The sequence below is a fragment of the Meleagris gallopavo genome, chromosome 1 (genome assembly GCF_905368555.1).
Source record: "Meleagris gallopavo chromosome 1, MGAL_WU_HG_1.1, whole genome shotgun sequence".
Lineage (NCBI taxonomy): Eukaryota > Metazoa > Chordata > Aves > Galliformes > Phasianidae > Meleagris > Meleagris gallopavo.
In genome coordinates this window covers 111,231,735-111,245,596 of record NC_139404.1, presented here as the reverse complement: position 1 = coordinate 111,245,596, position 13,862 = coordinate 111,231,735, and the positions used below count along the sequence as shown (strand labels likewise).

The following is a 13,862-nucleotide window of genomic DNA, read 5'->3' as shown; positions in this document are numbered from 1 at the left end:
AGAGATTCAAATTGTTATTTTAAGGTTGAGAATTAAAGGCTTCTTAGTTGCTTGCTTCTGCAGCAGCCAGAATCCCCAGGAATTTTAGTGGTTTAGATTGCTATTTCAGAAAGTTTATTTTTCTTGATACAGAAAAATCTGAGGTTGTATTGCAGATGATGCAGAGCCAGACTCAAATAACTTATATGTTTCATTCTCATTTTACATTAGTGTTGTATTTAGGGCTTTAGGAGAGACTGTTTGATTTATTTTCCACAGTTTAATCTGATTGCTGTATAATTTCCAGGCATGACCTTTTGTGGGTCTTACACCTAAGCCATCAAATGTATACTTCAGAAAATAATAACACAGAAGATACATAAAGAAATTGATTTCTTCTTAACATGTTGACAGCTCAAACTTTAGAACCAGCAAGGAAGATCACTTCCAGTTTGCTAGTTTAGCTTTGTTAGTAAGAGTGATCAGCATCTATTCCTTCGTAGCCCAAATGGAACAGAAGATACCAGGAAAAGAAACTGCCTTATGATGGCAAATGTGCTTCAGTCAGCTTAGCATCCAGGCCAGGATTATACTGTCCTTCTTACAAGCTTGCATGACCCTCACCCAACTTGTATCATATAGTTTGCTCATGTTGGCTCTGCTCTTGTAGTAGAATGAACATCTGCCACATCTCTGGCGTATCCCTTGCTGATGTTAGATCTCATTTAGAACCAACTCCTCTGCTACTGTAAGATATGCATCCTCTATTTGTTTTGCTTAGTTTGATTGAAGTTGAGAGGTTTTTTTTCATGCAATAATCTCCTTGTTTTCTCGTTTCAATGTCTGGGGGCCTTGTTTGGAGATGAAAAAAAGTCTTCAGGAACTTCTGCTTGGGAAAAATAGTAATGAGATGCTAAGCACTAAAATGTTTCCAGCTAGAAGGTCTTATCTGATTATTTCCAAAACCATTACAAGGACTTTCGAATTTGTTCTTTTTTTACCAAAAAAATAAAATGCAAATTGGACTTGTCTGACTCCTAAGTTGTTATAAATAATGTTTCTCAACTTAAAATGCTGTTAAGATTGTTGTTCAGCAAAGATAATATTTTTTCTGAAAGCTAAATTATTGTATTTTGAAATTAAAAAAAAAATGCACAGGTTAACACACAAGCAAGTTATGTGCTGTTCTCTCATATGAACTGCATGATGGAGAAAGAAATGGCAATGAAATATTCTGTGGGCTTTATTACAAAGTATTATTTGTTTTATCGTGTATCTTTTAGCAGCTTTAGTGAAAATGCTGGAGACCTTAAGACCTATATCTTCTGTGAGTACAGCATCACCTATTTTCAAGAGTAGCATGATTAAATCAGAAAAGGAACAGAAAATAGTTCTGTGGTTAAAGAGGGAATCAGAGTCTAGAGCCACATTGTATGTAGGGAAGGTTGGCAGACTGTTGCTGATGTGAGAATTTATGCCATCAGTTGTCTCCCAGTATAACAGAAAAATAATCCTCATGGCCTTGATGGGGAATTGATGCAAAACCTACATAGTTGAGACCTTAAGTGAGCTGCCTTACTGACTAAATTTAAATGATGATTTCTTGTTGTTAAAATTATACACCAGCATTTACTGCAGGTTTTTTTTTTTGTCCTTTGTTGTAGCAACTGGCATCAGACACTGGTGCCATTTTGGTGCTTTTTAAAAGTGTCCTGGATGTGCTCTTCTTAGGCAAGATCAAATGTTTTAAAATAAAAAGATGCAGAAATAATGTCTGAGTGGAAAAAGGACGCTGGGGATAACCTTAGTTTTCAGACTTTTCTGTTGGAGAGCTGCACTCTGTTCTCTTCCCCTGCCATGGTTCCCCACACTTCTGTTCCAGCAGTGAACTCAAGAACGACTCTTGTAAAATGCATGAAATCTATTATGGATTAAAAATCTCGTTGGGATAAGTAAGGGCAAGAGAATGTCATCTTAAATTAGCAGATTATGTCCCTGTAGATGAGTTTGAGTTTTCTCTTTGTTTGTTTCACTCATTCATGCTAGATATCTCTCTGTCCTGTGTATGTTCACTCTATGGGGTCTACTGCCATGTGACCTTGATTTGTTCAAGAAGCAGTTCAAGCGCTATCGGTACAACAAAGTTAAAATCAAACAGCAAAAGTGAGTGATTAGCTTTAGCTGGATTTATGTTTGGGGCTATTCATTTATTTATTTTTGCTTTCAGGTGGAGGTTGCAACAGATGTTGGGCTTCAGTATAAAGGAGAACTGACAGTTGTTTTACGTTACATTCCCCCAGAGATAAACTTGATGCTTCCTCTAGGGCACTTTCAAGGTAAAACAATCATCATTCACAGTTTACAGTAACATCCCTCTGAGTATTGAAAATCCCCAGCTAGTACGAAGACATGAAATTAGTGAAAATTTAAATTAGGCTTGAATATATTAGTTGTCTTTATCTGTGTACATTGTGAACCATAAGTAAGTTTCTCCTCTGTCCTTTTGTGTAACATTGGACGTAAGGAGAGGGAAGAGAAAGAGGAGTGTGCACAGTAAAGTGTTGATGTGTGGCTATGTCCTAGTTAGAAAAGGCTAAGTCATTGAACCAGTGACCAGTGACAGCCACATACACATAAATCTTCTGAACTGTAGTCCTTGTGTTCTTTGTTCAACAAGTTGTGGAATAGTGTTATAGCAGATCAGAGTAGTAGACTTCCCTTAGTTCTTGCTTAATTGGCCAGAAGCTTGCCTATATCATTTTAAGTTTACCTTTGTTCAGTTTTGCTGCATTACACCAGTAATTCAATCTTGTAAAATGTTGTTTTAATGGTTTAGGGTAAATCATTACTTTTATTAGTAATGAGTGAGGGATAATTTTCTGAAGAGACAAAACCCACTAGATTGCACCTGAGAATACATGGTCTCTTTCTTAGTGACAGTGCTGCTGTATAGCATTAGACATATTAATTAGACATATTAATTAATAGACATATTAATTTTTTTATTTTTTTTTTCTTGACAAATAACATTCCCTCTGTTTTCAGTAATGCCAGGGTTTTCTCTCTGAAAGCTAATTGCTGCAGTGTAGATGTACTGTTTGCATTTTTTTTAATTAGTAACAGTTTAACATCATTCCTATTCTTCTTTTCCTTATGTTTCCAGTCCTAATCAGTGTAAATGATCCATCCTGATACATACCTTAAAATCCACAGCAGAAGCAAGTAACGTGTGTCCTCATGTAGCTGTTTAAATGCTGTAGTGTGTCAGCGAGCACAAGTCCTTCCTCACTGTCTGTGAGGAACCCTGTATCCTTACAAGAGGAATGCACACAGTATATTAATGCATTTTAAACTTTAGGACAGATTTTTTTTTTCTTTGTTTGTGATGTTTGGCTTCCGTAAAGTCAGTGGTGGAATTGGATTCTGAAAGGAGGATTGGAATTGTGGCACATGAAGGTCCTTCTGTTCAGCATAGTAATCCACAAATAATTACATTCATGAAGGCTCCCCTCACATAAACACCCTGCCCCTGCCTTTTCAGTTTCTATACCCTTAGAGAATCAGAATCTATAAGATTTCTATAAGAAATCCTTTAATCCCATTGAAGGAAGTGAGTAAAAGAATCCAGCCATGAGAATTTAAGTTTCCAAATCAGTTTTGTAGTGTATGATTTCTGCTGATGACAATATTGCAACTCTTTCGTGTGTGTAGGAAAGAAGAGCTTTAAGAAAGGAAAAAAGGGAGAGAATCACCCGCCCTCTGGAGGTGTATTGGAAGTCGTCATCAAAGAAGCTAAGAATTTAACAGCAGTGAAATCAGGAGGCACATCAGACACGTTTGTGAAAGGGTCAGTAGCTTTTTCTGCCCTGCTATTTAATGGCTGCACTACATAGTTCTTTCACCTTTTTCCCCCCAGTGTATCTATGTAAGTGTGTGTGGAAAGTCAATACTGAAAAACAGCTGCCACTTTGAAATGGGATGGTGAAGGATGCTGTTGGATAAGGACAGAGAGGTCTCAGTTGTCCCAGTGCTTAAATACCAGCCTATCTAGACTTAGTCAAAAAACACTATGTAATCCATATCACTTACTACATTAAAGCATATTCATTGTCCTCATGTGCACACTGTTAAAGAACAAAGAATATAAAGTTTGGTGGAATAAACCACTTCCACTGAGTCAGCAGAGAGAGGTAGGGGAACGTTCATCACTCTTGGAGGTAAGAACATGGAAAGTGAGGTCCATACACTGGAGATGATACCTGATGTACCAGTGACCTTTACATTTCCAGCAAATAGAAACAAATACTTTTAAAAGAGGAGCTGAGAATTTGCTCTATCACATAGTGTTATTGTACTCTTTGTTGTAATTTCCATGGAAATAAATAGCAGGCATTACGTTCAAGGTGACCTTTTAATTCAGTAAGCAGTATTTTTGGTGCACAGTCAGACTATATAGAAAATGCTACATACAAGGTGTACTTGTAATTGAATAAAATGAGCATAATGTCTCATTATGCAGGTCTCGTTATACTGGATTTTCAATAAACTAAAGAAATAATGGATAGCTTAATACATTTTTCTTTCCTGGTTTTTGCTCTCAGTGGTAGCTTTCAGAATTGCTAAATTTTAGATGTATAGTTCACTAATGATTATTTGAGTCTTGTTTCTTCAAGTGTCCATACAAAAAAATCCTGCCCTTGGAATTCACTGCTGAGAATTTGTCTTGATCTGTCAGTCTGATTTGAACTTTTACTTAGCTCATATACTTTGTATTGAAAAAGTTTGAGCTATTCTTCATAAGCATTTGTTCTTCCGTGCCATCTGTTTTCCTGGTATAGTTCCTTTTTCTGAAAAATAGACTGATCCCATTATGGCTTGTTTCAACTTGGAGCCTGCAGCAGATCTCAGGGAGAAAATATTGTCAAAGTTATTTTACATTAGCAGTAGCAATGTGTGGCCAATGATTATGTGATGTATTCTTAGTTAGGGGTGTCAGCTCTTGCTGACAGGGATCATTCAGTGTGGTGAAACTGGCCTCTGTTTACCTTGCACTATTGACTGGTTGTCTGTCACCTGTCAAGTTGCCGTGAACCAGTAGAGGTACTGCAGTAGTCTGATCTGCACTGCTTGTTTCACTAAAGAAATTCTTTACTAAAAATAAAATGTGAAATGCATTTCAGACTTCACCGTGCTGATGTTTCTCAGTAAGGCCACATAGGTATAGGTGATAAACTTCTGGAGTTCCTTCTTTGTCAGTCATTTCTGTTTCATTTGAGAAGACCTTCTTTTCTGCTTTAGGAGGGCTGCTGTGAAGCCACCTCTTCCGTCCTCCTCTTCTAGTCAACGTTTTAATGACTATATGTAGTCACATGGAAATAAAAATTATTTTTATATAGAAAAAAATGAAAGGCATGGGACAAGGAGGCTTAATTTCATTTTCTGATGGTGATAACTGAAATTGTAACTGTAAAGGCAGTAAATGGTGCAAAAATGGAACCAACATATGCACTTTGGATGTATATTTAATTACAGTGGGAAATGAGTCTCTGACCTTATTCAAGCTGTGTGTGATTGTAATTCTTTATAAACATTGTGAGACATCCTATCTACATCTTCAGCTTTCCTTTTCTCTGTCTCTCAGGTACCTACTCCCAGATGACAACAAAGCTACAAAACACAAGACTCCCATAATAAAGAAGAATGTGAACCCCCAGTGGAATCATATGTTTGCTTTCAGTGGCTTGAATTCACGGGATATACATAATGTTTGCTTAGAATTGACTGTGTGGGACAAGGAGTCACTTTCCAGTAATATTTTTCTGGGAGGAGTTCGTTTGAGTACTGGAAGTGGTAAGGTCCCATCTTATTGATGATTGCCTTCCTTATTCTGCTCTCCTTCTTTACTACCCTAAGTGATTCATATATATGAGGTATAGAAATGTTACTGAGTGTATGAAAAGTATAAGAAGTTTTGGGAAACTGGAAGGGGAGAGGAGGCAACATGTCATCCACTGATGATTTAGTTCTTTCCTTCATTGGCTGAGACACAAAAACGTGGAGCCCAGTTGCACTTCAAACTGGTGCTATCCAGAAGCAGCTCCCTACACGGGCAGTAGTGTAAAGTGCTTGTCATCTTTCTGGAGGCTGTTGGAGTGAATGAACAGTGATATTAAGTAACTGCTTACTAATAGTGCAAAAATGTGTAATGTTTTTGCAATTTCCAGGCATAAGTAATGGCAAGGAGGTTGACTGGATGGACTCTCAAGGAGAAGAGCAGCTTCTCTGGCAGAAGATGATTGACAGTCCTGGAACTTCTGTGGAGGGGATATTAATGTTGAGATCCAGCATGGGAAAACGTAGACTCTGAAAGACTCTCTACTACTGAGGGGTAGCACAACTCCTTATTTCAGTTGTGTTCAGCTCTTGTCACTTTGCCCATTTGAAAATGGGTAAGGGTTGTACTCTTTGCCTTGGATATTAAGGCTTTATGTGAAATTTTAATGCATTCTGCACTTTCATGCACTCATTTTTAACTCAGACTTCTTGAACAGATTATGTTTCTCCTGAAACCTGTGAGAATGTGACCTCCTACAGAGACTGGACTGGCTTTCTTTGTCCCTTGTGGTGGCTGGTGGTGTATAGCTGATGGACATTGCTGGCAGGGGACATGGAGTGAGCAAATTCTCTGAGTAGCCATGGATGTAAAGTGTGTTTTACATATCTCCTTTTGGGTCAAAGATGGCCTAGAAGACAAGAGTGATTCAGATTCCAAATGAATCTGTGCTTTGTTATTTGAAAGACAAGAAGCCATAATGTTCAGAAGACTAACATTAATTTTTTATGTTTGCTCATTGGGCTGTGCACTGTGCGAGATGGCAGGCATGGAACCAAGTAGCTCACCAAGGGCAATTCACTGGCCAGCTGCACAATGGAAATAGTCAGCAGATGAAGGAGTATGAAGTGCCAGTGTTCAGGCGTTCTCTTGGTTATTTAGTGCACCATTAGTGCATATAAGAGGTAGACTTGGCTCAGTGTGATCAAAGAATCTCTAATGAAAATAAATTACAACAAATCCTAAATAATTTCCAGAACTGTGTGGTATTACCACATTTTTCATTTCAGTTGACAGCTCTATCTAAGATCTTTCAGTGTCATTGAACAGAAGGAATTACATGCCTGTCCCACTTGATGAGTCAGTGAGTTGAGATACATTCTGGTGTGGGGCAGAGCTAAGATCTTGGCTCAGCAGGGTGTGTAGTAAAGTAACAGGATTAATGCATGTTCCAGAATGCTTTGCACAACTGTGGAATTTTTTCAGAATGGGATCCTATTCAAGTTTGCCCATGCATGTCACTTATTAAACAGAGCTGGATTTTTCTCCTCAACTGTCCTCCATAAGTTAGCAGTAGATTTAATAAGAGTGGATTTTAGCTGATTCAGTCATTAGTCTTACTAACCACAAGCGTTTGCCATTTGGTTTCCTAAAGTGATCTTTATAACTGCTTAGATCTTCCTTGCTTCGGGGACTTGCAAGGTTGTATGTGAAGAGATGCTGTTTTGTATCATTGTGGGCTACCACAGCATTGCAAACAGTAGTAGTAACATAATAAGATAGAATTATAATCTTTTCCAAGGACAGAAAATGTCTGTTTGCAAGATTGGATATTAATATAATTGCATGGCTTGTTATTGCTCAGGGTGTGAAACAGAGGAAGACAAGTAAGCTGAATGAACAACATTTAATTTGAATCTCTCAGAATTGGATCACTGCTTACTATTTGAACTATTTGTAATCAATCTATAAGTACATTTCTTATGTATTTTTCCCCAAATACCTTATTTTGGAAGCAGTATCATATTAGTAGTAAGGAAACAAATTCAAATATTGTGAAACATAATCCTTACATAAAGTATCTAGGGGGAAAAAAGGCTTCCAGAGATGTATCTTTCCCTGCAGGTCAAAGCAGCAGTATTCAAAGATTTCTGTGAAGAAGGCCATAAAATCTAATTGGTGAAAGAGAAGGAAATGCTGTTCCTCGCAGAGTAAAAGTTGTAGGAAATCTAGATTGAACTGAGTAGAAAACTGATAGTTGAGTGTAGGTTAAAATTTTTTCATCTGTAACAGTCCTGGTGTTAGTCACCTAAGTGTTTTTTTGGGGTAAATCCAAAACCTTAACTTCTACTTCCATTCCATTCACGTCCATTCCTTCTTGCTGCTTCATCTTCCCACCCCCCCAGAAAAATTATACTGGTTTTGAGGGGCTTGAAACTGCAGGGCAGCTTGCAAGCAGTCTTGAAAAATACATATTTTATTTGAATTTGGTTTTATATATTTTTGTTAAAAATAGAATCTCAGTTTTAATAAAAACCAATCTGTTTAATGATATGTATTTTCTATTAAAATTCTGATGTGAATTTAAGCAGTCATTGGAAGTAATGCCTTTTCTCAGTTTGAGACCCCTAGTTTTCAGAAATTACTGAGTCATCTTTAAAAATGGAGTTTGCATTTTAAGAGTTCCATGTTGAATCAAATGTCGATGTTTTCTTGAAGCTTGTTCAAGAAAACCAGCTTCATTTTCCTTCTTCAGCTATTCTTTATTTCCTTCTGCAGTCCTGCTCAAACTGGGCAGTGAAGCAAGCTCAGTTCAGGTTTAATCTGCTTTTCATCTTATGCAGCTGATAAAGTAGAGCACAAATATCAAGCACACACATTTTATGATCTTCCTTTTATCATTATAGTCTTTTTTTCAAAATTAGATTTTTTTTTTTTGTATCTGCATCCTCAAAGGGAAGTAAAACCTTACCTTTGGTACCAGAACAGCCTTCTATTTACTGCTCCACAAGCCAGCTGATGTGGGAGCACAAATTTGATTTTTCACTTGCTGGAAGTTGGCTTAAGAAGATAAATCTTGTTAAATCTAAGGATTCTTCAAGGTAAAATTGCAGGTAGGGTTAGTGGGGAACAGTGGGCAGACTGATGGGGTTGTTTCTGTTTCATTTTGGTGTCGGAAATAGGAAAACAGTGACACAAAAAATCTACCGAGATGGACCCCAAAATTGAAATCTTTTTCTCTTACCAAATTGAAAACCCTAAAATAATTGGAAACTGAGCTAAATCTTTTACTTAACATGGAGCAGAAGATAGAGTGTAAACATTTATATAATTTTCTAAGGTATAATGGTATTTTCTAAGTAAGTGTTAGCATTGTATCTAAATCTAGTCTTGTTTTGAATGGAAGTCTGTGTTTTACTACTTCAGCTTCTACCAACTTCCCTCCCATTTTTAGGGCCTGTGTTAGAGTATGAGATAAATAGACTCATCTGGAAAGCATCACGTCTCCTATAGCTTTTGGAAGGGACAAAATTTTACTCTGAGCCTGCATCTGAAAACATAGGCCAGGCTATAAATAGTCTCTAGGTGTCAACTGCAGTTCAGTGTATGAAGGGAACAATTTCAAGTGGGAATTTAATTCAGCCAAGGCAGAGAGTGTTGTTGGCCATTGATGGGATTTGGAGTAGTGCAGTGAAATTACCTCCTAGGTTAGCAGTGGTGATTGTGCATTATGGTAACATACAGGGCATATCATGCTCTGTCTCAAACGAGCCTCAGAGACAGTCATCAGTAGAGACATTGGAACAATTTGGCTGTTCTATGATGTTATCGACAGGTTTGTAGAAAGCATTTATTTGTGGAAAATGTCACATTTAATTATCGCTGTTATATCCTCTTTCTCTTCCTTTGCAAAAATAATTTATGGTTTGGAAAAAGCACGAGATGATTAACTGCAGATGTGATTTCTTGTTTCTGAGATATTGGAGCAAATAGCCTATGACTGTGTGTCATCACGTACCGTGCTTTACTAGGCTGAGCAGAAATAGAGAAAGCCAGGAGCCAGGCTAAAGCATTCTGTATGTATAAATGTTTGTGATATAGAGGTGCATGAATGGTATAACTGAAACCAACTTTAGGAAAACAGAGTCAGTTTTAACCTGATTCACTAACTCCTACCTTGATTAATCAAACACAGGAGAGCTGATGTTTTAAAAATATTTCTCCATGCAGACTTGAATAACTAAAGATACTTCAGTGGAGAAGAGATTTTCACTACAGTGTTTTTTGTAGATACGAGACATGATTCTACTAGTGGTGTAAATACAAGACTTTCATCACTGTCTTTCCCCCCTTGATTCTGATGGCATAATTTGACCCATTAAGGCAAAATAAAAGTACAACTTGGGCTGTAAAATTTCATGTGAAGACAGTAAATACATCCCTAGATAGTGTGGTTATTGCCAGTATCTGTCAGGAAGAGCTGATGCTGAGGGCTGTCCAAGCCCTGCCAACAGACTTGATTGTCCAGACCTGTTCTCTGGATGTTTCTCTGTTCAACTTATTAGTTACGTGAGGACTTGAGGCTTCTAAAAGTCAGTGATCTTGCATGTTTAGATGCTAAGACCAGTTCAGATGGCCTCTCTTTCTTCTCCATCTCCGTCACATTACTGTCTTCCTGTGCTAATCCAAGTGCCATTGCCTATCTTAAATGCCTTTTAGATAACACATTTTGACATCTCTCTCCCAGCTGGATGCTCGGCAGTTGGTTTATGAGAGAAGGCAATGGGATGGTGAGTATGCTTTATCACAGTGCATTAGACTGGAAACTTAATGTTCTTTGTCTCCTCCAATAGAGATTTTGCTAGGGTAGCATAAAAGAAATCATAGAATCGTGGAGGTTGAAAAAGACCTTCAAAGATTGTCCAACCATTAGCCGAATCTGCTGAGTCCTATCACTAAACCATGTCCCTTTGTGCCACATTCGTGTCTCTTCAATACCTCCAGAGATGGGAAATAAGCATTTTGAAGTATTGTGCTTGATTTTTCTTTTCCCTCCTGGTTAGGCCCTGTGATGTACAAGTAGACAAAGTTGTATTCTGCAAAATGTGAACTAAATTGCAGCAGCAGAGCAACCATTGAGCATCCACTGGTGCTAACTGATGGGATAACATGAGGGATGCTTAGAGGCTGGCATTATTCTGGCTTTACGAGGGGTGTGCACATTGGCCAACTTCAGGCACATAAAGCTTTTGATTTGCTCTAGGGTCAATGAAAATACAGACTGAATCTTGTTTCCATAACTGTCTAGTCTGTTGTTTCACACAGGACAGTAAGGATTATATCTGAAGCATTGCAGGATCTCTTCCCTCCATCCTTCCCTTCAGTTCAGCAGCCCCTCACCAGGAAACTGTTCAAGTTTTTGTCGAGTTTGTCCAACCAGGACCCCATGTTCCACTTCAACATTAATCTCTGGTACCCAGAAGGAGGCAGTGTGCAGTAGTTAAGGAATAGCTTACGGTGGCTAGGTGAGGTAAAAACTGAAATTGCCCTTTCCTAACATACAGTATTGATTTTCAACAATGACAGAAATAACTCTCTTGAGAGATGGTATGTGCACTTTGTAAACTCTTTATTTTTTTCTTTTGAAACAGTTTTTGAAGGTGGTTATTATTTATTTATTTTTACATGTAGAAATATGAACGTTAGAGGACCTTAAGAGAAATGATGGTAGGAACGTGATTAAATCCAAAATTGGATGCAGGCTTTTATTTGCAGAGATGTTTCTTACCTTAACTCAGTATGAGGCACTGAGAATCATGCTTGTAGAGCCTTACCACTACGTCCTGTGAATTTCCTGCCTGGTGATTGCATGTTTGCAGGTGCTGTTTGATAAGTGATAATAAGACAGTGTTAATTATACTGTGTATATTGACACTGGAAAGGGAATCTCAAACTTGCTTTTATAGGTGTTCCTTAGGTTGCTTTTGAGACTCATCCTTGCTGCATCACAGCCCTTTTTGTAGGATCGCTATTTCAACAATTCTACTCTGTGGCAACAACCTACCTACAGCTTTGCACTACTGCTCATGAGAGCTGGCTGTGTATTTTTGAGGGTTGCTGTAATTGCTGGGGTTTGCTTAAAGCCAAATGTAGTCCTTCGATGTAGTGAATTGAGAATGCTACATACCCCTCTTGCCACCTTTGTTCTGATTAAAAATCTGTCGCACGCTGTTTGTTTGGTTATTCTGCTGGATATTAACAGTAGTAGCAGTAACTGGCATTGCAGTATGTTAAGTTCTGTCCAAGTTTAGACGAAGCATTTCCTGCCCAGAACATTTTTTTACTGTGCACTGTATGTTCAGTTTTGTGGACAAAAGTGGCTGGTAATACATTTGCAGCAGTTGTTAAGAGTATTGTTCTGTCTTTTAAAATTAAAATTATGGAACGTTGCCGTGTCCCTGTCTCTTCAAAAATGCATTATAGTGAACTATTAAAATGTCTTTTCGGGATATCCAGTTATCTCTGTGAGGCAAACTCATTATTCACTGCCTATAAATGAAGTAATACTAGAGGACTGCACTGATAATCTTTCTCTCTGTTTTTGTCTTCAGTTCTACGCTTACATATTTTTAATACTTATTTTTGTTTCATATGCATTACACCAATTTTGTATCTAAGAAACTAGGAAATGCACTGTTCTTTTCTCCTCTGCTAGAGGGTTATTTTGTCTGTGCCTTAACACTGTGCATTCAGTTCCTCCCCTCTGTCTCCAAATCTCTTCCCTGACCCCCTAGTTCAAGGTGCTGCCCGACTGTAAAAGCCAGGTACGTTCAAAACACAACTTCTCTGTAATTAATGGTCTGGATTTCGTAAGATAAAAGGCACAAAACCCCTTGGATTATTCTGTCCAACTCATATTTGGAACTGAGTCATGCTCACTTCAACTTAACCACTCAGCGCTGAGGTCTCTTCACATCCTCTGAGTGTACCCGTTTCCCAGGTTTGTTACCTTGTACCCTTTGTTGTCATTAATTATGTTATGCAGTCTGACTCAGGCTCTTAGGTAAGTACTGAGCTGTGACAAAACACCACACTGCAGTCATTCAGCACGGAGCTGCCAGGGTCAGGAGCGCTGCCATCAGAGCTGTGAGGTTTTCCTAGAAGGGATGATCTGAACTTCAAAAAAATGGGACGTGCAACTTTTGTCTCTCCCCCTGCAGATGGAAGTGATTGTGAGGTGTGTGATGGCAGGGAGTGTTCTCATTAAACATGTAGATTCTTGTGTAGGTTTGGGGGAAACCTATAGGCCATGCAGAGGATTGTTTGGGGCTCCTGAGAAACCGCAGCAGTCTTGTTGCGAAAGATGTCACATGGTAGAAACATGAATAATTTTCTGTTTTAAAATGATGGAAGCTTTTTGCTTGTTGAAATCACATTCAAAACCAAGACGTTATCTCCAGACTGATGCAGATGCCTCCAGCCCCTGGCTGGGTGCCCAGAGTGATCTGGCAGTTCTGGAGCAGGAGAGGAAAGGAGACTTACTGCGGGTTGTGCTCCTTGGTTGTGCTGCCTCTAATCCTCTCCACCCAATTTGTGCTTTTAATAGGATTTGCAATTTGACAGCAGTGGTTGGTAGGATTAGCAGCTATGCCAAGAAGAGCCATGATGGAAGTCAAAGGAAGAGTCCAGCCTGCACGATTGTGAGGGAGGTAAGGTAAATTCTATCTGAAACATTTTTTAATCACTTTTTATTTTTAAAAAGTGGAATGGTGTAGGTACCGCACCTTGCTTACACAACATGATTTTTTTCTAGAACCAAAGCCTACTGGAATATATTTGAATATTTAGAATGTATTTGGACATACAAATGCTGGGCTAAAGCCAGTAGTACTAAGTCTCTCATTCATTCTTCTCCAAAAGGCAAATCTGCCTCATACCTGTAGTCCATACCTGCGTGGTGATCTGACTCCAGGTCAGAGATGGCACGTGGGGTTTGTCAGTCTCCCATTCCTCCCCACAAAAATGTTGCACAGAAAATGCCAGAAAGCCT

At 38.5% G+C, this 13,862-nt stretch overlaps 1 protein-coding gene across 8 annotated transcripts in view; it reads left to right on the top strand.

Annotated features, from left to right (window-relative positions):
- SYTL5 (synaptotagmin like 5) overlaps nt 1–12,261 on the top strand; it is a 78,278-nt gene extending 66,017 nt beyond the window's left edge. For all 8 annotated transcript variants that reach the window (XM_085209969.1, XM_003202999.5, XM_085209958.1 and 5 more), the window contains 4 exons: nt 2,207–2,315; nt 3,691–3,826; nt 5,621–5,829; nt 6,204–12,261. In XM_085209969.1, coding sequence (XP_085066095.1) covers nt 2,207–2,315; nt 3,691–3,826; nt 5,621–5,829; nt 6,204–6,346 — 597 coding nt within the window. In that variant the 3' untranslated portion in view covers nt 6,347–12,261. The remainder of the gene's footprint in view (nt 1–2,206; nt 2,316–3,690; nt 3,827–5,620; nt 5,830–6,203) is intronic.
- The last annotated feature ends 1,601 nt before the right edge of the window (nt 12,262–13,862 follow it).